Source organism: Eleutherodactylus coqui, chromosome 8 (assembly GCF_035609145.1).
Source record: "Eleutherodactylus coqui strain aEleCoq1 chromosome 8, aEleCoq1.hap1, whole genome shotgun sequence".
In the NCBI taxonomy this organism is placed as follows: domain Eukaryota; kingdom Metazoa; phylum Chordata; class Amphibia; order Anura; family Eleutherodactylidae; genus Eleutherodactylus; species Eleutherodactylus coqui.
This window is the reverse complement of record NC_089844.1, coordinates 75,567,461-75,594,898: the sequence shown is the minus strand read 5'-3', so window position 1 is coordinate 75,594,898 and position 27,438 is coordinate 75,567,461. Positions and strand designations below refer to the sequence as shown.

The following is a 27,438-nucleotide window of genomic DNA, read 5'->3' as shown; positions in this document are numbered from 1 at the left end:
AGGAAACCGTTTGGGGATGCAACTATTTTATTGGTTGAGAGGCCTCTAGTGTGTTATTTGTAGGATTCCTACCATCTGTCTGTCGGAGGCTGACTCCGTACTCACAGATTAATGGGGCTGTAGCCACTGTCCTAACCACCATCAGTCACTAGAATGGAGTGGCACTAGGAAACAGTTGTACCACTTTGCCTCTGGACTGCTACTGTATTTTTGGCTATTTAACTATAATGCGTGGTTACACTATCGTGTTACACTAATTCTTCTGGAACCTAAGAATTCATGCTATTTCATTCTCCACCTAGTGGCAGGTATAGCGCCTGTCGTCAGTCTTACAAGAAGTAAACGTGTATATACAGAGACACTCTCTTACTTCGCTTTTCCTGTTGGCATATCTAGCGTCCTCCGATGTCTGTGTCTGATGATGTGACCTGCACACTTCAGTAATCTATGCTGCTGGATAGTTAAAAGTCCTTCCTTATTGCTAGCAGAATGCTTCGTCCTTTGGGATTGGGGTCTGTACTGTGCAATGCTCTGCAGAGCAGCACAGCTGAGCAAGCGCCAGTATTGGTAAAGAATTGGTCTATTGCTGTCTCTATGTCACTTTAACACCCCTTCCGATGACAATGTGAATGGATCCTTTACTTAGGATAATTTTACATGGGCCAGTGTGACACTGGGTTTCTCAAATTTGGCCCGATATCGCACTCGCCAACATGTGACTTTCCCCACAGATGTAACACTGAATTGTACAAAAAAAAAAAAATTTCGCCTCAATACAGGGAAGTAGCGTTTCTCGGGTACCGCTGACGGCCGCTCCAGAGGATCGCAAGTGTTTCCATTGTTTTCAGTGGGAAACCTGGCATTTCAATCGGGTGCACTTAGACCGCAGTGCAATACTGTCCTGTCTCCATTAAAAATAACGGCAGACGCGATACGAGGGCACGCACAAAGATGGGACATGCCATGTCAAGGGTATGAAACCCCGCCCCCTATTCAAAAGAATGGGGTTCGTATTTGTACGAAATTCTTGTCAGTGTGAACCCTACCTGTTATAGCCGTAGTAGGTTTCCCCTGAGGATGCTGCGGTAAGTTGCGAAACATGTTGGGTGGTTTTATTTAAACCATAATGAAGGTTATATTTTAGGGATTCTAATCTAATACTGCTAAAACCTAAGGGTATTTAACCCTTAGTGATTAAACACTTTTTATATATTATCTGTATGTCCTAAATGTCCACAGTGATACAGCTAGTAAATAGTCAGAAGACTTTGCTTCAAGGTGGTTATTTCAGTTGTGCTTATTTTGGAACACTTCCCCAGTATTCTCTTCCAGACTGTGTAGAATAATACTTTTTTATATGCAAGTGCCACTGCCCATGGGAAGAGTTTAATGTAATTAGCGGTCTCTGAGGAGTTGTAAGGACTGACTTTGGGAAGAGGTTGAACTTGCTTTATGTGGAATATTGAGAACATTGAGGCAGCACACTCGGGGACAAAGGATTTTCTTCTTGCACAAAAGAAACTGAGGCCGGCGTTGTTTCTTTGGTATTTTCTACTGATACTTAAGTGCCTAGTGGTGCTCACCACTACTGTGTGCCGTTCCTCTCTTCCCAAACTACAGAAGGGTCTTGTGTGTAACTTTCAGACCTTTGTATTTTCTATCCAGGATTTATTATTGATGATCAGAAAACGGACAGATGCTAAGATGCCTAAACACGATAACTTTTTCTAATGCATCTAGACAAGTCTTTTATATCTCTATATTGCACAAAGTTGACATCTAAACAAATTTATGGATAAGTATATTTGGAGCCTCAAGTGGCGCAGAAATGCAGTCTTAAAGGGGTTGTCCCGCGAAAGCAAGTGGGGTTATACACTTCTGTATGGCCATATTAATGCACTTTGTAATATACATCGTGCATTAAATATTGGCCATACAGAAGTTATATACTTACCCCCTCCAGTGTTGGCGTCCCCGTCTCCATGGCGCCGACCGAAGCCTTCTTCTGCCTGGATTAAACGCGCTTGCGCAGTCTGCCCCCTTCTGTCCCGCTCCGCGCGGTCGCGCCGCAGAGGTCTTCTGCGCATGCGCAGAAGACCTGTGCGGCGCGAGCACGCCGGAGCGGCCCCTTCAGCGGGACAGAAGAAGCAGACTGCGCAAGCGCGTCTAATCCAGGCAGAAGAAGGCTTCAGTCGGCGCTATGGAGACGGGGACGCCAACACCGGAGGGGGTAAGTATATAACTTCTGTGTTGCCAATATTTAATGCACGATGTATATTACAAAGTGCATTAATATGGCCATACAGAAGTGCTTTACCCCACTTGCTTTCGCGAGACAACCCCTTTAAGCTCTTGCTCATGACCTGAAAGTTGCAGGTTCAATCCCTGCATGGTTCAGGTAGCCGGCTCAAGGTTGACTTGCAGCCTTCCAAGGTCGGCAAAATGAGTACCCAGCTTGCAAGATGTAAAAGATGACTGGTAAAGGCATGATGTGACGTCACCCTAGGGCTGGGTTCACACAGGGCAGATTTGCCGCATTTTTTCCGTTGCGATTTTGCGGCAGAAGAACTGCTTCTGCGGCAGAACCACTTCGAAGATTAATTTGGGCATACGGAAAAATTCGCACATGTTTTTTTCCGCAGCGCTTTTTTACTTTGTGTCGCGTATTTGTCACGGTTTTGGCTGTGTCCATAGAGGTCTATGGACAAAAAAAGCGCTGCGGAAAAGACCAAAGAATGAACATACTGCATCTTTTAAAACCGCGACGCAGTTGCATTTCCGCATTGCGGCTGTGCGGAAAAAATCCGTCCTGTGAGAACAACTTTTTGGCAAATCTCATTTGTGCTGCATTGCACTGCAAACGCAGCGGTTTTGCCGCAGTTCGGATATGCAACGGCAATCCGCGGCAAAACCGTGGCAAATCTGCCCTGTGTGAACCCAGCCTAGGAGTCAGCCATGACTTGGTGCTTGCACCAGGGGACTTTACTTTACCTATATTTATACAGTTTGTGGCTTTTTAGCAACATATTGCCACCTTACGAAGTGACGTTGTATAGCTGGAAAATATAGTACGGCTCCATTCACTTGAATAGGGCCATGTTGCTGTTCCCTGCACAGCCAGGTGCAACACTGTGCAGGGGATGCAGTGCTAATCTCATGATGGTTGGAAGTCTGTCTGACTGGCAGGAGCCCCTACAAGCACAAAGTGATGGCATATCCTAGTGATGTGCTGTCATTCTATGCAATAGTGATAGCCCTATAATTCCCCACAGCTTATCTGTAGACTATTTTTATATTGACTATAAGTGCATCTCTAAAGCTCCATTTACATGCAAAGATTATAGCTCAAAATTCGCTCAAACGATGGCTTCTGAGCGATTGATGCATGTAAATGCTACCATTGTTTGTTTTTTCGTCCGAACCATGATTTTTAGCTGAGTTTAAAATCCATCATTCGGCCGGAGAGTTGATAGCAGGGACTGCACACTGTGATTCTCCAAAGCGCTGATAACATTGTATTTAGCTGCAGTACCAGAGCAGAACAAAGGGGCTGTAGGCAGATAAGACCACCTGCTGTTCTGTGCATACAGCTCAAGGAGACTCATTTACATGCAAATGAATCTAATTGCATTACTGCCTATAAGCAGCTTATGCAAAATGATCGCTCAAACTGTCAATCTCCCTATCTTTTGAACGAATTTTGAGCGATCATCTTTGCGTGTAAATGGGGCTTTAGGCTACCTATAGATTACTACAAATCTTATTTGCATTGTTCTGTAGTTGGGACCATATTTAGGAATAAAGGTGCCCATACACATGAAGGCTTGATTTGGCAGAGTGTTTGTGTGTTGAATAGGATGGAGAAAGCTGCTACCAGATACCTGGATTGGCATGTTGAAATTCAACATGCCCGTTTTATTTTCTGTTTTTGTTCCTATCCCCCATCTCTCAGAGGCAAATGGGCTAGAAAACAGCTGTTGATTCACACTATGTGGCTTCTAAATTCAGGTGAGTGCTTTGCAGCAGGATTACATTGAGCCATGGTATCGGAGTCTCATTGGTGGTCTTTGCTGTGCCATGCACTGCCCCCCAGGACCCTGCACTAGGCATAACACTGTGTATAACGATTGCCCAGTCTATTTTTTAAATAGGTTGTCCAGTTATAAACCATTCCGGTCCTTAGGATAGGCCACAAATAGCAGATCAGTGAAGGTCTGCTGCCCAGCATCCCTGTTTACTGGGCCAGTACACTTGTGTGCTGAGCTGATGTTTGCTTCCTGCAGGCAGCTCCATTCTCAGGATTGGCAATACAGGCAAAATTCCCATTGAAGTGAATGGGAACTTTGCGTTCAATACCAAGCCTGGCCACTGCAGTGGAAACGGAGCTGCCTGCTTCCTGCAGAATTCAACTGAGTGCATTTGCCCGGCAAACGTCTCAGGCAGTGGAACCCTGACAATTTATTGTTGAGGACCTATCCTACGGACAGACTATCAGTAGTTGGCATCTGGACAACCCCTTTGATTCTGATGTAGGGAACTAAAGTCATCAGGTAGCACAGACCTTAATGTGTGCTTACTTGTGGGTATGTGGTAATAGTGCCTCGGATCACTGTATGCTTCCACACATTATACATATCACTGTATAAGCGAATGAGAGCGGCCGAACGAGCGGTATGTAAACCGAACGATAAGCGAACGAGCTGGCAATGATTTTTATGCCTACGTAAAGTGAACGATTTTCGTTCAGCATTGGCTGCATTTAGAACAATTTTTTTTCTTTTTTTTTAACCGTCCCGTCTAAAAGGGCCTTTTACTCTTGCTTGCTTTTTCCCCGCTGCTTATGCCAAGTGGTCGGCATGTGCAGTAGCTTGGAAAGGAGATCCGCTGCGACAGATAAGCACCAAGTCTTCTCCTGTCTGTTTGAAATGTATCTGTCATGTTAATCAGGAAAGCCTGGTTTTAAGAAAATGTTTTCCAGATTACATTGGGCTTTATTATACGATTACTGCACTTTTCTTTGAAGTCCTATAATGTTTTCCGGTTCAGCTGGGTCTCCGATTTAATCTGTTACACTAGAGACTAACATTTGCTTATGGGACGTAGCGATAAAAATCTGCACCCCCACCCACCCCCCACCTCCCGCTTGTAAACATATAGATTTTTCATGTAGACTTAGCAAGTCTGCCCTCCGCGATGACTTTACATTACTGTTGTGGAGAATAATTCCTCTTGAATGTTTTGGCTTTTCTGTCCTCTTGATTTGAAATGTGTTCAAAATAATATATGCAATATGGATATTCAGACAGATCTACTGAAGGGCTGGGGGTTATAGCTTGCAGCAGTCATCCATCAGTAATCTCTGAAGATTTATTGTATTGCCACCTAAGAGGGGGCTTCCTGCGCTGATGGCCGGGGTGGTCTTCCCTCCTTCTGTACAGCAGATGTTTTTGTGTGTTGCTAATTTTGCAAAGCGCTCATTAAATAAGTTACCGTTAGGATTTTTTAAAATCTTGCCTCCAGTCCTTCTGAAAACATACATTGGTGTAGTTTAGCACACCGTTTAATGGACAGAAGTATGGATGCCTAGCGGGATACCTGATTAGTTATAGGTCACAAAGAATATTTATTTTGACCTTGCATTAAGTTGTAATAATTACACCTGTGTCCTGGTGAAACTGAAAGCTAAGTTTTGCTTGGACTCCCGTAGCTCCCATGTTACCCCTAGCAGATACCTTTTGGGCCTCGTGTCCACGGGCACGCGCGGATTCCAAGTGCAGAAATCCGCAGCGGAATCCACCAGTGCCCACAGCCACGGACATTTTACTCACCTGTCCGGATGCGGTGTGAGTCTACTCCATCCCGGCCGAATCTTCTTTCTTCTGCGCTGCGGATACGGTGTTTTTTCTTTATTTTTAAATGTCCTGCTTTCCCGCAGATATGCGGAACGTCCGCAGTGTTAGCTGCGGGTGTGCCGTGGGTTCGGACGGCTTCCATTGACTTCCATGGAAGCCGTCCGTACGTGAATCTGCAGAAAATAAAGCATGCTGCATTTTTTTTCTTCCCATGCATGTGATCCGAACGGCGGAAAAAAATGACATCCGCAGGTATTTAATAACTAATAATTGTCTATGGGGCATATTGAAGTGCTGATCATCCGCAATTCAATTATGCCCATGGACATAAGGCCTAAAGGGCATCTTCATATGACTGTAGTTCATTGCATGCCACATGCAAGGTGGCACACAGCAAGTATGCAATAACATTGCGCACTTACTGCATGACGCTCATTTGCTATGCTGTATGTGCCAAGATAGAACATGCTGCGATCTGTATTGCGTATGTAATCCATGCAATATGCGTGAGCAACAACATGGGAGCAATGTGGCAGATTGGTACAGTATATCACGCTGTCACCACACCTTTATATGCAGGAGCCCTTAAGGATCCTTTGCCAGTGTCTTTGCAAGGTATTTTGTCCAGTGATGAGGCAGAACTGCAGGAATTTGCATTAAAGAGAAATTTAGGAATGATAACTTTGACTTCCTGTTAGCCATATCCGGGGGCTGATTGCGTACCTAAATCCTGACCGAATCTGTGGACGTTCTGATATTGGTGAATACTCTGGATAAACATCTGTATGGAGTAATGATTGAAAATCCACGGCATATTCATTATTACCACTGGCTGTGGCGATCCGCCGGCATATTTGTGGTTGGCCTTGGATTTCTGCCGCAGATTCTTTGAAAGATCCAGAACCGCTCTAGATAAGGTAGATCCAGCACAACGAGCATAGCCTTAGGCTAGCTTCACACGCACGAGCACCATACGGGGCCGTGCCTCTATATCACGCTCCCCACCATGTAAAATTCCCATGGATGCAAGGAGTTTTCATGGCAAAACAGCCTCACATCACTTCTGGGATTAAGTGATCCTCCACCGCGGCTATCACAGCTGCAGCTGAGGATCGCGGAGTTCTACCATTGCTTTCAATGGGGCCGATACTGCTGACGCCGACCCCATTGAAAACAATGGGGCTGGGATACGAGATCACGCAACCAGATAGATCATGCCGCCATTTGTTTCCCGCATTGCAAAAGACTAGGGTTCATATTTACGTATCTAATAACGCACAAGTCTCGCATGATTTTCTCGGCCGTGTGAAGCCAGCCTTAGGGTACTTTACCACGGAACGGCCGGCAGGGGCTTAAGCACCCGACTGTTGTCCCAACAACTAGAACTCCTGTTCTTTCACACAGGAACAATAGTAGTTTGGTGAATGGGGGCGGAGCCCACCAGGGATCTCTTCCAGCCAATTGCTGTGGACAGGAAGTTGTTTAAACAGGAAATCTATCTACAAACAAGCAGTCACTTCTTTTTCGGCAAGCTAAACACTAAGTGACTCCCATAAGTGAGCAATTTATCGCTCACTTACCTTGTCGGGTCCTGAATTTTACATGGAGCGACAGTCGCCCGTAGTTGCTCTTTTAAACAATTAATTTGGGTGACTATCGGCTGTGTGAAGTACCCTTAGAAATACCATTTGATAAACCCCACAGCCAGCTGACATGGCTAACGGGAACATTAGGTTGTAATTAGTTGAACATCAACACGGTGTAAAATAAGGAATGTTTTATATGCAGAGTCACTGATGAAGATATTAATGTAACGTGGTATAATCATAAGCTACTGTTCAGTAGGTAGTTAGTACACCTTTAAGCCAGAACAATAAAACCACTGATAGGGAAAGTGAATAACATTGATTATAATGTGACCATGGCTCCTATCAAGGGGCGGGATATATTGTGCTGCAAGTGAACAGTCAGTTTTTAAAGCTGTTGTGTTGGAAACCGAAACAATGGGAAAGCATAAGAATGTGAGTAATTTTTGACAAGGGCCCTATGGTGACTGGGTCAGAGCATCTAAACAGCAGTTCTTGTGGGGTATTCCCAGTATATAGTAGTTAGTACTTAACACAAGGGGTCCAAGGAAGAACCGGCAATGGGGTCATGGGCACCCAGGCTCATTGATGCATGTGGGGAGGGAAGGCTGGTCCGATCACACTGAAATACTGTAGAACAAACTGCTGAAAAAGTTGTTACTATGATAGAAAGGTGACAGAACACACAGGGTGTTGCAGCTGGCTGTGTACCAACAGTACCCTCTACTCTTCCTTAGTCAGACCTCATCTGGAACACTGTCCAGTTCTGGGCACCCCATTTTAAAAAAGACATAGACAAATTGGAGCAAGTTCAGAGAAGAGTTACCAAGATGGTGAGCGGTCTGCAAATCATGTCCCATGAGGAATGGCTAGAGGATCTGGGAATGTTTTGCTTGCCAAAAAGAAGGCTGAGAGGAGACTTAATAGCTCTCTACAAATATCTGAAGGGCTGTCACAGTGCAGAGGGATCAGCCCTATTCTCATTTACACAAAAGAAAAACTAGAAGCAATGGGATGAAACTGAAAGAGAGGAGACAGATTAAATATTAGAAAATACTTTCTGACAGTGAGGGTGATCAATAAGTGGAACAGGTTACCACGGGAAGTGGTGAGTTTTCCTTCAATGGAAGTGTTCAAACAGAGGCTGGACAAGTATCTGTCTGGGGTGATTTCATTAATCCTGCACTGAGCAGGGGGTTGGACCCGATGACCCTGGAGGTCCCTTCCAACTCTACCAGTCTATGATTCTGTGGTGTCACCATTTTCCTATAAAGTGTGAATGACAAGAAACCACTGCTGTGTAGCAGAAAATTTTGTATTTTGTCTCCACCATGAAGAATGGGCATGGGTTGTGCAGGTGGTGGATTAGGTGATGCCCACAGCAGCGGATTGTCTGATGCTGGGCTGCCATCTCCCGTCTTGTGTCCTGTCAGTGATTCTTGGGGAACTTGGCTCATGTCCCCTCCTGTCAATAACCATGCTGCTCACCCGTGTTCCCTCCTGCCTCCAGCGCCGAGTGTCCCCGCCGCCCTCTTCTGCAATGTGTCCGCCTCCTGCTCCTCAGAAGCCGGCCCCGCTGTTAGTATGACTGCAGCACTGCTGTCAAGTGCAGGGTACTCCGGTCGGCCGCTGTCACTGTCCCCCCTGGGCTCCGTTCTCATGATGGCAGCGGCTCGGATCTACATTGACGTCCGGTCGGCCGCTGTCACTCTCGGCTGGTGTCAGACACAGTCTTCTGCTGGCATGCAGCTAGCCAATCGGCAGGTGTGGGCACTACCCAAAACTCCTCTTGTACATATCCAGGTCTCCACCCCCTAGTTCCAGTGTCGACAAGATACCACAGTACCTCCCCAAAGCTGCTCCTTTTTTTTTCTTTTTCTAATGAATAACCCTGTATATCCCCTTCCGGTCCTGGGACAGCATTTTGTTCAGAAAACTGAGGCTTGCGTTTAATTTTTTTCCTCTTCCAGTGAATTTGTTTCGCAAACCTCATTGCATGCTTTTAGTAAAGCATTGCCAGACAGCGGTAAGTGTGCCAAAGCTGCTTGTACCATGTTAGTCTATGAATACATTTAGGGAAACTAAAATAGCTGTGGTCAGACATGAAGATTATACAAATTATATAGAATATGGTTCTGTTTTAGATGTCCTGTAATCATAAGGTATATTAATACAATTTTTATGCAACTTGTTTTGTGCATCGGTGAATATATAATACTGAAAAGAGGCGCTTATAATATACTCATTATGTAAAAGGACTTTTGCTGCAAAGTTTGGCTTGCTGTTAAAACTCCGGCAGATATGCAAATGATGAGTGTTGTGGTTTGATTAGATGAACAGTCTTGCCACCCGAGGCACTAAAAGTGCCTCCACCCTTGGCCTATAAAAATGCTCTGAGGCTTCTTATGTGTAGTGACCTCTCTTTCTGCATGTAGACCGCTAGACGTTTCTACAGCGCGATCTAACAGATTTTACTCAGTTAACGGGGCGGGGGCGCATTATTGGAATGTGAGAAACTGGTTGGTCCTATCAACGAATTTCCTGCCACCTGGGCTGTTTGGGGCCAGACTGTTAAGAGGTGTTGGCACCAGTAGGTGCATGAGGGCACACAAGGCAACCGGGCTTAGGACGCCCTTGATAGACCACCAGTAGAGAGGATCGTTTGACAAGCACAAGCAGCTCCATTGTTATGTTGTCCACCATCCAAAGACAGGTGGCCCCATCGTTGCAGGCTCCCGTGTCTGTCTGAATCATTTCCAGGTGCTTGGCTGAAGGACATTTGGTCTCTCAGTGCCATTACTTGTAATGCCTTTGAAACCCACCATCTCCTTTGTCTGCAGTGGTGTTGTGAACTACGAAACTGGACAGCTACGGAGTGGAACTGGGTTGTCTTCAGTGATGAATCCAGGTTTAGTTTGGGCACTGACAATGGTCACGTTTGTGTCTGGAGACCTATAGGTGAATGCCTCAATCCTGCCTTTGCTGTGGAGAAGCACACTGCCCCCTGCTGGTGTAATGGTCTGGGGGAAGAGGGCCATCACATACAACAGTCACCACTAGGAGTGGTACAAGGGAAAATGACAGCTCAGCGATGTGTTTAGGACGTCCTGCAGCCACATGTGTTCCTCTCATGGCGGCTTCCAAGAGGCATTTCCCAGCAGGATAATGCTCGGCCGCACACACAAGTGTCACAGGAGCCTCTACAACATTGCCACACTTCTGTGGTGTGCTCAGTTGCCAGATTTATCACCAATAGAAAAATGTATGGGACCATCTGGGACACCAACTTCAATGGCCTACAAGTTTTCAGAATTTAGAGGCTCAGTTACAGCAAATGTGAACTGATATGCTGCAGAATACCAAACGGAACCAGTATGCTTCCATCCCACCAAGCTACACATGCCTGCAAGCTTACATCCAAGCTAGAGGCGACTTAACAAGGTACTAGAGCCTCCATGCCTGCCCCTATCACATCTTACATCCAAGCTAGAGGCGGTGCAACAGGGTACTAGAGCCTCCATGCCCACCCCTATCACATCTTACATCCAAGCTAAAGGCGGTACAACAAGTTACTCATGTTGCTCAGAGTGTTAAGGCAACAGTATTCAGTCCTAAGCTCTTGCTCACGGCCTGAAGGTTGCGGGCGGGTTCAATCCCTGCATGGTTGACTCAGCCTTCCATACTTCCGAAGTCGGTAAAATGAGTACCCAGCTTGGTAAAAATGACTGGGGTATGCAATGGCAAAACCACTCCCCAAAAGCAGTCTGCCAAGAATACGTCATGATGTGACTGTCACGACTCAGTGAGTACACTAGGCGACTTTACCTAGAGGCAGTACAACAGGATGCTAGAGCATCCATGCCCACCTCTATCACATCTTGTATCCAAGCTATAGGTGGTACGATGGGGTACTAGAGCCTCCCTTCATGTGTTCAGTCCTCCATAATAAATATCCTTTTCCCCTTGTACTGGAATAGCGTATATTAACATTATAATCTCACTCAAACTTCATTCGATTTCGACAATTTCTTCTAGCTGCTCTATTTTTTATTTTTTTTTTGGGTCAAGGAGGAAACGCATACCTCTGTTTCCTTACCCCCTTTCCCTAGGAACCCCCATGCCAAATGGTAGAATCTGCGTTGGATCTTCAAGTCGTTCCTTTTCCCTTTTTGTAAAGAGGTTTGTTTGAATGACGTTCCAGGGCTGCATCCTTCAGTGTACAGTGGGCAGTGCCCAGACTTTCTTGCACCTTACACCTTGGTAAGTGTAGGGTGGGAGAACATGAAAGAAAGCACTTTACAAGTCTGCTTTTGCTTTGTTTCGGAGGTAGAATTTTTTGAAGTGATTAACATACATGAGCTATTTTTATGCACATTTTAAGTGCTACTTAAGTGTTTATTACCTGTTTTCTGTGTGCCCAAAGGAGGTGATTGCATGTATCTGAAAATGCCAGCTCCAAATGTGTAGCGTTATATATGTATGGGATTTCTTTTTCTGTATAACCTAGGAGGACCTTTCTATATGACTAACCTTATTTCAAGGAATGATGGAAAGTAGACAAAGTTGTACCAGAATCGTTAAGCGCTCGTTATTACCACAGAAATGGTGTAAATGTGATACTGAACTTGAAAATGTACAAATTAGATATTATATAACAATTTGCACTTCTTTAGATATATATTGTATATGCGTGGGTTTGAAGCAATATTAAACAAGCAAATGGCATGTCTTCCATCAGATGTTTGAGATTTTTTCCTTTATTGTGATTTTAACCCCTTAACTGTTGAGGGTATTTTGCACTTCCAGTAATTACCTCCTAAATCACAAAAAACCCCACAAATCCCGTTAAGGCCTTTTTCAGACAAATGTATGTTAGCTCTGTTTTGGGGACTATAATATGGAGCCAATGTAAATCTGTGTTTCTAATCACATGGCTGCATTTTTCTAAGCCATTTTAAAAACAGCGTGACTCCCCCCCCCCCCCCCCCCTCTGTTTTTGCCTCCTTGGTGGTATTTCCAATTGGGAAAATGGAATTTTCATTTATTTTTTGCCCAGGAGAAAATTAAAACCGGTATGGAGGTAAATGCAGATGAAATACTGATGACATACTGTTGGAATGTTATCTCTAAAATGTCTGTAATACAGTTGCGTATTAAGGACATGTTACAATACTTGTCTGATACCGTCCAAACTCCCCCTATACATATATTTTTTGAAAGTTGAAACCGTGCACATGGTAAAAAAAAAACAGCTCTGTTCTTTATATCGTAGGCACTTTCATGCAATTTAGAGGTGCACTTTTCTAGGTTTTCAATTCCTGTATTTTATAGGTTACTTTAAAAAAAATCTCTATATACCGTATTTTGTATATAATATAAAAATATTCTCTTTCTATCATTTAAAAAAAAAAAAAAGTCGACTATAAAATACAGGAATTGAACACCTAGAAAAGTGCACCTCTAAACTCTATTTCTTGAAATAAGCAGTTGTCTTGATGACAGCCACTTCATAACTTTGTGACAAACGTAATTTTAAAAAATGTATTTGTATACATTTTCACCTAAAACTCACATCGACTTCATATTGCTGTATCTCAGGCCATATTGCTAACAGGGATGCAGTGAGAGCTACAGGTTACTGCAACTCCCGCTTCAAAACAAGCTGTATTACAGACAGATCTTTGCTTGGTCTCGTTTTAAAGCCAAAATTCTTAGCTCTAAAACAAGACCGTAACCAAAGCTCAATCTGTAGCATAGCCTAAGATATAGCCGTTTTTAAGCAAGAATGTACCTTATACCTGCTTGGCAGGGAGAGAGTTATATGTGGTTGCCTTATGTTGAGGATCTGTCTTCATTACTCTGATTTCTGCAAACTTTTTTTTTTTTTTCTTCCTGTTGTGTCCTAATGTCTGTTTTTCTAAAATGTCATACATAATTGACTGCTAGTGTTGTCAAACTTTTTTCCTTCTGCAAGGCCAAGTTGGCCATAACATTCCTTACAGACCAATTGGAAAGTCATGTAACTCACCTGGAAAGTGATAGAAAAATAACATTGGTGGTATTAATGTGAAATCCTAAAATAATTACAATAACCCGCTCCTCCAGTCTAAAAATATTTATTTTTCCTTAGGCGCTAAATGTCCTATAGCAATTTTTTTTCTCCTTCTCACCAGACTGGTAGATTCACTTATACTGGCATTTCATACAGCAGTCAGTCTATGTAAAAATGATGCTGGTGTGAAGCGCACAAAGCGTATTAAGGCCTCCCTCACACAGGGCGTTTTGTACAGCGTTTAGCGCTGCCTTTTCAGCCCAGCGCTAAACGCTGTACAACACTCCCATTCATTTCAATGGGACTGCTCTCACAGGGCTGAAAACACAGCGCCTTCTAACGCTGCACTTTGACAGCGATGCAAGTTCTATTTTGGGGCGTTTTCAGCCCTGCGTCGCCCATTAAAATGAATGGGCAGCGGTTTTAGCACTGCTGAAAACGCGGCAACACCTGGTGCCGCGTTTTTGGCAGCGTTAACTGCTTGCCGATTTTCGGGGTGAGGGCTTGCAATAGAAGCCCTACCCCGAAAATCAGTCCCAGCTAGGTAGAGAAAAAAAAAAACAATACTCACCTAGCCGCTGCAGTCCGGGTCGCGGCCGCTGATCCAGGCTTCCTCTGCACTAGCAAGTCTATTGCCGGCCAGGTTTGAGAACCCTGCCTCCGGCAATAGAGTGCTGTGATTGGTTATCGACGCGCTCGATGTCCAATCACAGCCCTTCATTGACTGTCTCAGCCAATCAACGCCGGCAAGCTCTGCAAACGCCCTGTGTGAGGGAGACCTAAGAGTTGTAAGACCCTTAATATATTTTACACAAATTACTTTGTGTTTCATAAGATGTGCTGAGTCAGCAAATTTGAACAGAAGTTCACATGTGGCAGCCTTTCCGCCACTTGTCAACCTACCCTAAATGGATATTCTGGGAGTAAACAATTGATGAACGAGTACTGAGGAACGTGATATCACAGGCTTGGGAAGAGGCCACAGTGCTTGCTTGTGGACTGTGGCCTCTTTGATCAGCTGATTGGCGGCGGGGGGGTTGGAGGGGTGCGGGTGCCAATCTGGTATCCTCGTCAGTCAACTACTGATGACCAATCCTGAGGATGGGTCATAAATAGTTTTAGTGCTGGGAAACCCCCTCTAAGGCTTTGCAAATGACTTGTAATTTTCATTCTGCGCCTCGGTTGCCCTTAGAAGGTGTTGTATATAATATCCTCTAACGTCTGGATGTCCAGTATATGTTAAACAGAAAATTTAATTTTAGAATCTACAGGGAGGAATGAAATTACTTGTATTAGTAGTTGAAACGTCTTTGTCTCGCATGTCGTAGAAATGTTTGCCTTGTCATGAATAGAACCGTGTTAATTTTGAAGGTTTGCTTAATGCTTCAAGTGCTAAAATTTTCATTGACCTGTCTGCGGTTTATGAGCTGATAATTCTGCGATTGGCAGAAGAAGGGCGCAGGGTTCTCCGAACAATTAAATCTTTTTGTTTCCTTCTCTTTGAAATGGTGGGTAGTTATGTGCTTACAGTACAATGGAGTGGCTAATGACTATGGATAATGGTAGCCAGGCTGGTTTTCCCAGGCAGCTGCTTTCATGCCTGGGATTTAAAAAGCCCTTCTTTTTTTCTTTCTTTTTCTTTTTTTGCACAGCTACTTAATAATGAAGGCAACATGTAACTGTTCTCTATCTGCCCCATCACTATCTCCTGTGGTAAATGCACTGCTTCAGAAATTTTAGATGACAATGAAAATTCTAGTGTGTGTGTGTGTGTGTATATATGTGTATATATATATATATATATATATATATATATAATATATATATATAGACCCTTCTGCTCTGGCACTATCCTCTGCACGGTCCCTGGGTGAGTTAAGAAAAATATTTTTTTACCCTCTACAACAGGGGTGCGTCTTATAAAGTGAAAAATACAGTATATGAACTATCCATCCCATCTTGTAATATTTGTTAACAATGTTTGTTCTTCCTCAATTTGAATTAATCCCACTTACTACTGGTTATCAGTCATGACATAAAATTATATATATATATATATATATATATATATATGTCATGACTGATAACCAGTAGTAAGTGGGATTAATTCAAATTGAGGAAGAACAAACATTGTTAACAAATATTACAAGATGGGATGGATAGTTCATATACTGTATTTTTCACTTTATAAGACGCACCCCTGTTGTAGAGGGTAAAAAAATATTTTTCTTAACTCACCCAGGGACCGTGCAGAGGATAGTGCCAGAGCAGAAGGGTCTGAAATACTGGAGCTCCGTATTACAGCGGCACTTGTTTGGCAGGAGCAAGGGGGAAAAAACCGATTGGTGGAGGCAGGGAAGCAGCAGCAGTTCCCGCTGGCGCTCACCACCAATCAGCGGCACATATGGGCAGCAGTGGGAAGGAGAGAGAACTAGTAACTGATTGCACATTTGTTTGCACAATCGCAAGTTTGTTTGTGCGACCACGATTTAGTTCGCATTTAAACTCTCAATTGCACGAACAAATGGCGACAATTTATTTCAGCACGTTCGCTTTATAAGTTGCAGTGATTTTTTTCCCCCCTCTTTGGGGAGAAGAAAAGTGTCTTATAAAGTTAAAAATACGGTATATAAAGGTGAAAACCCTGACTGACTCTCCACTAATTCTCTAACGTCTCAATGTCATACAAGCTTGAAATTTGGCACAACCATTCTAGGTGCTAAATGAGAAAAGTAAAGGGGTCACAACTTAATTATTCAATGCTAAGTGCAAAAGTAAGTGACCCCCACCCCCAATGTAATGTAACTAAGCACACACATCTGAACTGCACGAACATAGTATGTTAGGCTGAATGAAGACAAGGTCCATCTAGTTCAGCCTGTTTTAACCTCCTTCTTTTTGATCCAGAGGAAGGCAAAAAAAAAAAAAACCAATTGGCTCCTATGGAGGGAAAATAATGCCTTCCTGACATAATGACAGCCAGAGTAATCCGTGGATCAACAACCCTGCTGGTCACCCAATGTCTATATCCTGTAATATCTAGAAGGATATCTAGTCCGCTCTTAAACTCCTCTATTGATTTTGTCATCACCACGTCCTCAGGCAGAGAGAGTTCCAGTCTCACTGCTCTTACAGTAAAGAACCCCCCTTCTGTGAAACCTGCTTTCTTCTAGACGTAGCGGATGCCCTCTTGTTACCGTCGCAGTCCTGGGTATAAACAGATCATGGGAGCGATCCTTGTATTGTCCCCTCATGTATTTATACATAGTTATTTGATCGCCCCTTAACCGTCTTTTTTCCAGAGTAAATAATCCCAATTTGGATAGCCTCTCTGGGTATTCTAGTTCTCTCATTCTGTTTATTAATTTAGTTGCCCTTCTTTGGACCCCCTCAAGCACTGCAATATCTTTCCTGAGCACCGGTGTCCAGAACTGTACACAGTATTCCATGTGAGGCCTGACAAGTGCCTTATATACTGGAAGAATAATGTTCTTGTCCCTCATCCCTATACCTCTTTTAATGCACTCCAAGACTTTATTTGCTTTTGCTGCAGCTGATTGGCATTGCTCCAGTTAAGTTTACAGTCAACTAGTACCCCTAGGTCTTTTTCCATATCACTTTTCCTTAGCAGTACCCCATTTAGTGTATATTGGTAACATCCGTTTCTCCTGCCCATGTGCATAACCTTACATTTATCAACATTGAACTTCATTTGCCATTTTTCTCCCCAAGCCCTCAGTTTATCTAGGTCCTTTTGTATCCTCTTTTGTATTATCTTGTATAATTTTGTATTGAATCCTAGAATGGTAGAGTTTGAAGGGACCTTCAGGGGTCATTGGGTCCAACCGCCTGCTCAGTGCAGGATTTACTAAATCATCCCAGACAAATCTTATTTGTGTAACACTAACTTATTAATTTATTTACCCTCATGAACTCATGCTGATGAGTTATGCCATTGTTATCCTTGAGGTACTCTACAATGGCGTCTCTCAGAAACCCCTCAAATATTTGTCCAATTATTGAAGTGAGACTTACCGGCCTGTAGTTACCAGGTTTTTTTTTTTTTTTTAAAAGACCCCTTTTTGTATATCAGAACCACATTGGCAATGCGCCAATCCACTGGTAGAACCCCGGCATCAATAGTGTCCATTAATATAAGAAATAGCAGTCTAGGTATCACGTCGCTTAGTTCCCTTAGAACCCTTGGGTGTATTTCATCTGCGCCCGGTGTGTTTTTTTTTGTTTTGTTTTTTTTCCCTCAAATTCTCTTTAACTGGTTCTGCACTTTCTCCTGTGTTAGGCAGGAAATATTTAGCCTGGGGTTCATTTTGATCCCCTGCAGCTCGTGTGACATTTCTTTTTCATTCATGAATACACTTGAGAAAAAAACTATTTAATAGATTTGCCTCCCACCAGTATCGTCTTCTATGGTTTCTCCTGCATTTTTTGTTAGAGGGCCAGTGCTCTCAGTGAAAATCCCTTTACTGTTTATATAATTTGAAGAATAGTTTAGGATTATTTTTGCTCTCTTTGGCAGTCAGTCTCTCTGTCTCCTCCTTAGCAATTTTGAGCTTTTCTTTATGATTTGTTTTTTTCCCTGTATGATTTTAGCGCTGCTTCGCTGCCTTCTTGTTTTAGTAGTTTAAACGCTTTTTTTTTTTTCTTTATTCCCCCCATCCTAGTCTTGTCGAGCCCCACAGGTTTTCTTCTACTTGTAGTTTTTATTTTTAAAGGGTATTAACTGCTCACATGAGGTCGTTAGGATGTTTTTAAACTTCTCCCATTTGTCATCTGTGCTGTTATTTTTAAGGATGTTGTCCTAATAAATTTTACCGATAGTTCATCCTAATAGGGATCTACAATTTACTTATGGAATTGTAGTGAAGATTGACTAGGTCACACTCCAAAAGCGCCTCTGCGCAACCTGGTGTTGCATTTTTGGCAGCGTTCACCGCACACAACGATTTTCGGGTTGAGGGCTTGAAATAAGCCCTACCCTGAAAATCCGCCCTAGCGAGGGAAAGCAATACTCACTTTGCAGGTGCCATCCAGATGCTGGTCTCTGTCGCTGCTCCAGGCTTCCCCTGCACTGACAGATCATCTATTACTGCAAGCAAGATTTGAGAACCCCGCCTCCAGCAATAGATTACTGTGTTTAGGCATCATGCCAGCGTCAAGAACCAATCACAGCCATTCATTGACTGGCTCAGCCAATGGGAGCTTGTGTTTACATATTTTATTCCTCGGTTCCTCTGAAGTAACTATGACTTCATAAAATTTTCCGTGCAAACGGGTAACTCCTGTACCAAATTAACAGGGGCGAAGCTGGGTATATCAGCTAGTATTCTATGTAGTCTTAAGTCTCTAGCTCTTTTCCTCTTTTGTATCTTTTCAGTCTGCACTTTTGTCCATTCATAGTATCCGCTCACCATTGTCTCTTTTTTGGCAGGATGGAATTCCCTGACTTATGGCCTGTTTACATGTAATGATTGTCGCTCAAACGAACAAAAGTGAACGATTATCGTTACATCGAGACTGGAGCTGATGACCGAATGACTAACGAGAATCGTACATTTTTTGTCAGTCATTCAGTTTCAGCAGAACTAAAAGCCGACTGCTTGTTCACTTCTCGTTAACGTTTAAACAGTCCCGCACCGTGTTGTAAAGACTGTGAAGCAAAGGATCTCGCCAGGTTTTTTTGTTTTTTATTTGCCCATAATGATTGCATCTTTAATTCAAAATTTGGTGTGATTTGTACTGAAAGTCACTATATACTATATTCTGAATGGTGGCATATGGTCCCTACAGACACTCAATGAGTCCCCATATAACTCAGAGGCGCTGCATTGTTCCATAGCAACAATACAGTATGGGCCCATTGCAACCTATAGGCTCAGTATTACGAATCCATATGATTTGGCCATGTGCAGAAGACCAGTAGTGAATCTGTCCTCTATATTGATCATGTCACAACAGTTAGCACTGATCAAACGAAGAAGATAAAATGGTGTAAAATAGCATTTAGATAGACGACGGGCTGCAAATGGTTCTGCAGTGGTTTCAGATTGAATAAGGGTTGCATTTAACACTAAATCTTTCCAACTGCGGCAGATGCAACAAAACTAGTGCTAGGGAAGTGTGAAGCAGTCACAGCTTAAGGCCCCCTGTCCACGGCAGTTTACTGCCGGCGAATCATGCCGTCTGAAGCTTTCCATAGCATTGCTATGGAAAGCGCCCGCCCCCTGTACACGAGCGGAGAATCATTTCGATTCTCTGCTTGCGGCTGGCAATTCGCAGCATGCTGTGAATTGCCCCGATTCTTCGCGGTCAGCCTATCTATCGGATTAGGCTGACCGCTGCAGATCCGTCTGCGGCTCCTGCTCCCGGGTGGCAGAGCTGCGCCGCGGGATACCGCAACGCCCGTAGACAGGGGGTCTTAATTCTCCAAAGTGTTTTGACATGAGAATTGGAACAGTTGCCCTCTTCTAGCCTTTAAAGACTTTTTATGTGTTTTGTCAGAAATGTAGCATGTTTTGTGGAGGGAAAATAAATTCCGCTAAAGCTGTCCCTTTATTTTTTCTCTTCTTTCTAGCTGAAGATCCTTCTGAGAACTTTGTCAGGCTCCGAGATTTTGTTCTTGCTAAACTTTGCCAAAATCTGCCATGCTTTTCTCCTGAGAAACTTCTAGAAGGGTTCAGTAAAGAGATGGTGACAGAAGCTCAGCAGAAACTCAAGATAAATAAGGTAGTTTAACTAGAGCGCTTGGCTGTGACGACTTACTGTACACTGTATCACTCTTTATACTGACATGTTTTTCATTTTTCCTCACAAGAACACTGCATACACTATATTCTAGGAGTATCTGGTTTTCAGGGGAATTTAGGCATTTCTTTAAATTTCAAGAGTAGCGGGGAAGGCATGAACTTTTCCGCTTTTTGGTAGAAATGTAAAAAGTACCCTAATTTTTTTTCCTTTTTAAAGGAGTATATTTAAAGTGCCTTACGTGTGTGATAGCTATAGATAGAGATTATATATTATAAATATATATTTTTAATTCAAACCTGTGTTGTCAGGGACTGGCTTATTTGTAAAACCTATTGTGGGTGTGAACTTTCGGCGGGTGTGAACTTTCAGTATAACCTTTCTCAAATCCCTGTATCATTCCCCACCTTTCCCCCCAGAAGATAATGCTTAAGTTTTTCTAATCTTATATTTTCCATTTTGCCTCTTTTTTTAATCATTAGCAACATGCAAGACGTGTTTATGAAATCCTTCGGTTCCGTGCTACGGACATGGCTGATCCTGAGAAATCTCGATCTTACAGACTAGAAGTCAAAAAGAGACTTGTTGGCCCATATAAGGTATTGCTCTACACTCTATCCTAATATTACTGGCTTGCAATACTACTTTGTGCTGTACCAGTTGTTGGCCCTTAAGGCCTCATGTCCACGGGATAATTGTTTAAAATCCGCAGCTTTTTCCCGCACGCGGATTTCCCCCCTCATACGGATGCATTGGACACCTGCAGGTAGTTAAATACCTTGCGCATGTCATTTTCCCTTCAGGCGCGTATTGCGTGTGCGGGGAACAAAACTGCGATATGCTTCATTTTCGTGCGGGTCTCCCTCGGGGACGGATCCCGCAGGCTTCTATTGGAGCCTATGGAAGCCGTCTGGATCCGCGGAACACTCGTACCTGAATTAAACTCACCTGTCGGGACGCTGCGGATCTTCCCTCCGTCACGGCCGGATCTTCTTTCTTCGGCCCAGCGGATGTGCCCGGCTCATGCGCGCGGCACACTGCCGGCATGCCGAGCACATCCGCCGGGCCGAAGAAAGAAGATCCGACCGCGACGGAGGGAAGATCCGCAGCTTCCAGACAGGTGAGTTTAATCTTATTTTCAGTCTCATGTCCCCGGGAAAGGAGGGACCCGCTGCGGGATTCTGCATGGAGAATCCGCGGCGGGCCTGATTTTCCCCGTGGACATGAGGCCTAAGGGAATGGTCTGACTTAATTTTTTTAGATGGTTTTGGGCACAGGAGGCCGTAAAAGCATTATTCTTACTGGCGCACCATTCCGGCATCTGACGGGTGACGTAGACAGGTCTTCTGGCCTGTTGACGTCCCGTAAACCTGTCATTTGAGCTTTTAATATAGAAGAAGCAGGCAGGTTTATGGGAAGTCACTGATGTCCCTGTTGGGCCTTCTATCTGCTGCAGCAGTCACGTGGGTAAACAAGCCACCAATAAATTTTTAATTCTGAAAACCCCTTTTAAATGTTTGGAAGAATGGGGGATGGAAGCCTTCACTGTAGGTACAAAGCAATTGACAGTGATACGGTTATAGCCTAGAAACCCAATGATATGTTAAAGGAAAGCTTTTAGGGCTCATGTCCACGGGCAAAATGAGATTTAAAATCCGCAGCGGATCTCCCGCGCGCGGATCCGCACCCCATAGGGATGCATTGACCACCCGCGGGTAGATAAATACCCGCGGATCGTCAATAAAAGCGATTTAAAAAAAAATGGAGCATGAAAAAATCTGGACCATGCTCCATTTTCATGCGGGTCTCCCGCGGGGACGGCTCCCGCGGGCTTCTATTGAAGCCTATGGAAGCCGTCCGGATCCGCGGGAGACCTAAAATAGGAATTTAAAGCATTTACTCACCCGCAGCGGGCCGCGAAGCTCTGCTCTTTCTCACGGCCGCATCTCCCTTGCTTCGGCTCGGCGGATGTGCCTGGCGCATGCGCGCGGCACGTCGACGACATGCCGGCGACGTGCCGCCGGCGTCAGGAATTCATCCGCCGGCCGAAAATGAAGATCCGGCCGTGAGGAAGAGCAGAGCTTCGCCGGCCGCTACGGATAGGTAAATGCTTTTAAATTGCTATTTTCAGCGCTCATGTCCGCGGGGCAGGAGGGACCCGCTGCAGATTCTACATGTAGAATCTGCAGCGGATCTGATTTTCCCCGTGGACATGAGGCCTTAGGATTCAAAAAAAGAGTCCCTTGTTCTTTTGGGCTCTGTGCATACAAACGTCAAGGCTTCTATCATTGCATCCAAGGCTGATATGACTTTTTTCCATTTTCTTAATGGTCATTGGACTGGTCTGTTCCGCAGATTCTGTTTTCCTGCTCCCCTGATGCAGCAGGAAATATAAAGAGGAAATTACCGCTTTCCTAGTAGACAGACTTTGTGGCAATTTACAGTCTTTTCCATCCCAAATAATTTTCCTTGTTTTAACAGTTTATTTCTGAATGGTCTCGGCTGCCTCTGCATAAGGATAAAGCTAGTCTGAGACTCTGAGCCTGTAGGGTATGTTCACACGTAGCTGGAAGGTTATAGATTTGCGGTCACAGAAAATGTGACTGCAAAATCTGTAGCATTTCTGCAAAAACAGTCAGTGTGGATTTTGACTTGAAACTAGCTGCATGAACACATCTGATTTAAACAGCCACAGCGCTCCCCACCAACTCGCAATTCTTCGCACTGCCAACACGCCCCTTCATCCGGTACACAGCAGCCTCTAGTGAGTGCAGCACCACTGGTCAAGTGAAGCCACTCCTGTATCACCTGACGCACGGCACTCACTAGAGGGTGCGCTGAAAGAGCGCAGAATTGAAAGATTAAGGGCTGTTCCCTTATTATTAGTAATGTGTTTTTTTCTAATTCTGTGATGTAAATGTTAATTATTTGTCTTTTAGGATTGATCAGATTTTTTTTTTATTTTGAATCTCTAGAAAAACCAGAGGGAGATGGCCAAGATGAGGCGATGTTTAAAACCAGAGGAACTAACCAACCAGATGAATCAAATAGATCTGAAGACGCAACATGAGCAGCTAGAGACGAGTTACCAGGAGCTTGTGTCGGAGTACAGGAGGACAGTGGAAAGACTTGCCCAAGCATAAGACACTTATATAAATTGTTGTACAACTTTTGTGCAACTTTTAACTATAACAACTGCAATCGTTTCCAGTGTTGCCAATGAATTTGATCTGAGTAAAGTCCATAGAAAGTTCAAATCTCTGGACTTCACAAATCAGTGCTATCGTTACAAAATTTATTGTATTTATGCCGTTCCCTGCGGCAGAACTGTCATACGCTGCATTAGCTGAATCTTAAAACTGGCACGACTTGTAATTGACCTTTATTATTGGCTGTTCTGCCTTGATACAGTATATATAAAGGTGTAATGAATTTATGTAGGCACAATACCTGGTGAGCTGTAAAAATGGTCTCTGCTCATCACTTTTACAACTGAATTATGTACATAGTCCATCTTCTGCCCACCAGGCTATGAATATGAATTTGATTTTTCCTTTTTTTTTTGTGTACACTTCAACTGTGGTGTTTTTTGTTTTTTTTCTAGTATACTCAGCTAGGTTCTTATGTAGTTATTCAGTGGCGCTAATATCTAAAAATAAAAAAAAAATAGTAATAGTAAAATGCTGTTGTGTACCATTCACTTATACGTATATCAGCAGCACAGAGAAATGGCTGCCCAGACTGCTGCTCACTACTATAGTAGTAGCAGAGCAGAATGGGAAACCAAGAGACAAGACACTGTAAGACACATGGCCTGAGGAGGTGAGTAAATCACCAGACCGACAGCTATTAGCTTGGACTTTTGGCCCAGACTACAAGTAAATGACATAATAGCCCTTCTTTCAAACCCTAAGACCATAAGATATAAAAGGGTATTGCCACTTAATGTTGTTGCATATCAATAGGCTATGTTATAACATGATTGGGGCGATGCCATTTCTGTATTACCCACCGAAATGTGAATGGATTAATACTCCTATGCCTTATTTCCCTATACAGCAGTACCTCTCTGATGCAACTGTAAATGCAACACGATTTCATTTAAGTGAATGGGGCTGTGTTGTAGTTCCTTGTTCTGACTCTTTGCGGTGCAGGTAAACAAGTGAAGGGGCCTCAGTGCTTAAAGTTGCCGTCTGGTCCTAGACAAACCAAGATGGCTGCATTGGTAGTCTAATGCATTACATTCCACTCTTATTGGCTAGCTCTGCTTATGACAATAGTGCTGGCCAATCAACATAGCATGTAGTGTCTTAGATTACCAATGTACTATCCATGCACAGTGTGCATCAGAGAAGTGGTGTCGCCATCTTGGTCTCTACAGGACCCGGGGATTACTTAAATTTGATTAGTGGTGGCATATTTTAACCATGCTTACTACTGTATAGTGGGATGACTTAATCCCCACAGGGAAGTAAAATAACCCCCTCTTATACTTATGACCACCAGCTATTAAACTTCACTATTGCACAACAGTATTAGAGGAAGTTAATGCCCTTTTGTGTAGAGTATAGACGGGGCACTTAGCCTACATGATCAAGAAAAGAGAAACTTAAAGGGAAACTGCCACCAGTGAATAGCAGCATAAACTAAATTACGGCGCTGTTCGGACAGCCAGTGAATATATATGTTATACTCGCCCAGTTCCTGCGGTGTCCCTTTGTGAAGTCTGCACAAAGTCCAAAACTCCAACGCTTCTCAGACAGCTGTATGTATGTCCTCCCATAGGGCACACAATGGTCTGTAGAGTCAAATTTTCAGATGATGTTCAGACTTAACCAGGGGACACATCAAAGAGCCGCTGAGTATTTTAAAAAATGGCTCCCCAGGCAGCAGCGTAGCTTAGTTTATGGCACTGTTTAATGGGGAGTGTCCTTTTCAGCAGTGTTAAACTCTAGGCCAACAGTTCTCAACCTGCGGCGCAGTCTGGGGTACATGCCATGGTTGAGAACGAACTGCCATTCCAGTGAAAGACTGGATAGCAAACCCTCAGCCGCCATAATGGGAGGAGAATTGAGGAACCAAGGACTGATTACCCTGATGGCGAAATAGTTTTTTCTCCATTTCACTCCACTTCGAAACTAAGTTTTTCAGTACATTATATGGTACGTTAAATAGTATTAATGAAAAATAAAAGCCTTCAGACAGCTACAGCAGAACAAAACAATGATTTTTTTTTTAAAACATGTGGAAAGAAGCCACATCCTTAAGGGGTTAATATTCCTGATCTCTGTGATCTATTGTTACACTATGTAGCATTAGATTGTCCTTAGCTTGTGTTTCCAATCAGACATGTTCTTAAAGGCTTGTACAGAGGGGTCCGCATCCCCCTTAATTCCACACAGAAATGAAGACATTGGCACCTCATCACCAATGGCTTTTTTTCGTCACCCCTGTCTCCCAATACAAACTGAATAAAGTGCTCAGTTTTTTTCTATTCCCCCCCCCCCCCAAGAATGATGGCAATAAAAACTAGACCTCTAAACAAATCATGTATTCTCCCCATTTTAAATGTATTTCCCTTCTAAATTGCTACCATGTCTCCCTGCAGGACTCTGCACATGGCGGTTGCAGTTCTTGCCCGTATCACTCTGCACCAATGAGATGTAGCTACCTGGCTGCCAGTGCACAGAGGGAGGGGTGAGAAGGTGCCAGGCAGCAGCGTTGTCCCTTACAGAGCTTAATACCAACATATGGGTGGGGGTTGTGGCACTTGGCTGTGCACAATAGTGTCAATATGTATATGTGTGCATTAAAAGTTATGTGCTGCAAAACTGAACTTGGCTTCCGCCTGCCATCATTTCTCCGCCATCCAGTACCCCGCTGTTCCCACTCTTTACATTTACACAATATACGGTGGAATTATTTATATACAGTATGTTACAGGCAAAGTACAAAATGTGTTCAATTTAAATGCACTATATGCTTTCCCTAGGCATTGTACAGAATACCTAGACATTATGCAGAACGACAAGTACTATTAAGGGAAAGAGTCATGAAAAGGTCTTTTTTGAAGAGGAAAATAACATTTATGGAAATGAAATACAGTTTTGACCTAGCATCATGTAGTGCCTGCATCTGAGGGCTTTGGGGGTCCCATGTGGTAGTGTGCCCATCTCTGGGTAAGACAGATTCAAAGTGGAAGTGGCCATGGGAGGTAAGGAGCTAGATGGGTCCGGACTCCTTTCCGAACGAGCCCCGGGAGTTGTTGCTCCACTGCTGGAGACAACGGGTCCACTACGGGTCCTTGTGTAGACAAAAGGGTGGCAGCACATAGGGCAGTGAATGGGGGCAGCTGAAGAAGACCCGCGTCTTGGCACCATGCATTGGCAGCGTCCTGGCTGGACAGATGAAGGGCCATACCTATACCGCCTGCAGGCACTGTGAACTCTGGAGTCTGGACTGTCAGCGGAGGATCGAGACAGCCGGGGAACCCATGCTAGTTCTATAAGCCGTGGTTGACTGCGGGACTTTCTTAGTACAACTTGGAGGAGGATGGGACATTAGAAGTTGATGGTGCAATGGGTGGAATCCTATCTTTTGCTGTAGGGAAAAAATGACTTTGGGTCCCAGTCCACTACTGGCAGGAATATGTTATACTTTGCCGATTCGCCTTTTGGCATTGTATAGAATGTCTCGGCAAAGTGAAATATTCATAATTTCATACTTTGGCGTCCTGGTTGGGGTTTTCTACAGACCGCCTAGTACTGTACAATGACAAATGTCACACATTGCCTGTAACATACAGTTTGATGGTATTTTTATGTGTAATACATGACGGTGATATATATATGTACAGCATGTGGAAGTATTTAGAATATAATCTCCAAACTAATCTGGTATAAAACTTTTGTCACATGTCAGATTAGACAGTATAATTTTGTTTTTAACTGTGGGTTTTTCTTTTAAAAGTTCATGGGGAGGGGTATTTTGGAGGCGCGCACTTCCTGAATATACACTGTATGGCATCTTGTGTTCCAGTGAACAATGAAAAATAGTGCACCCGGCGTCCCACATACAAAAATGCTTGAGTCTCCCATTGTAGTCAATGGGGTTCGTTACTCTCATAGAGCTCTCGAATTTTACAAAAAGCTCGACTCGAATAACGCAGACCCGAGCATTTGGGTGC

The 27,438-nt window shown here is 43.7% G+C and overlaps 1 protein-coding gene across 1 annotated transcript in view; it reads left to right on the top strand.

Moving 5' to 3' along the window:
* Positions 1–26,088, top strand: part of HAT1 (histone acetyltransferase 1) — a 66,337-nt gene extending 40,249 nt beyond the window's left edge. Inside the window, exons 9-11 of the mRNA XM_066575858.1 lie at positions 20,083–20,234; positions 20,735–20,851; positions 23,228–26,088. Of these exons, the coding sequence (XP_066431955.1) occupies positions 20,083–20,234; positions 20,735–20,851; positions 23,228–23,395 (437 nt within the window). The 3' untranslated portion in view covers positions 23,396–26,088. The remainder of the gene's footprint in view (positions 1–20,082; positions 20,235–20,734; positions 20,852–23,227) is intronic.
* Positions 26,089–27,438: the final 1,350 nt, after the last annotated feature.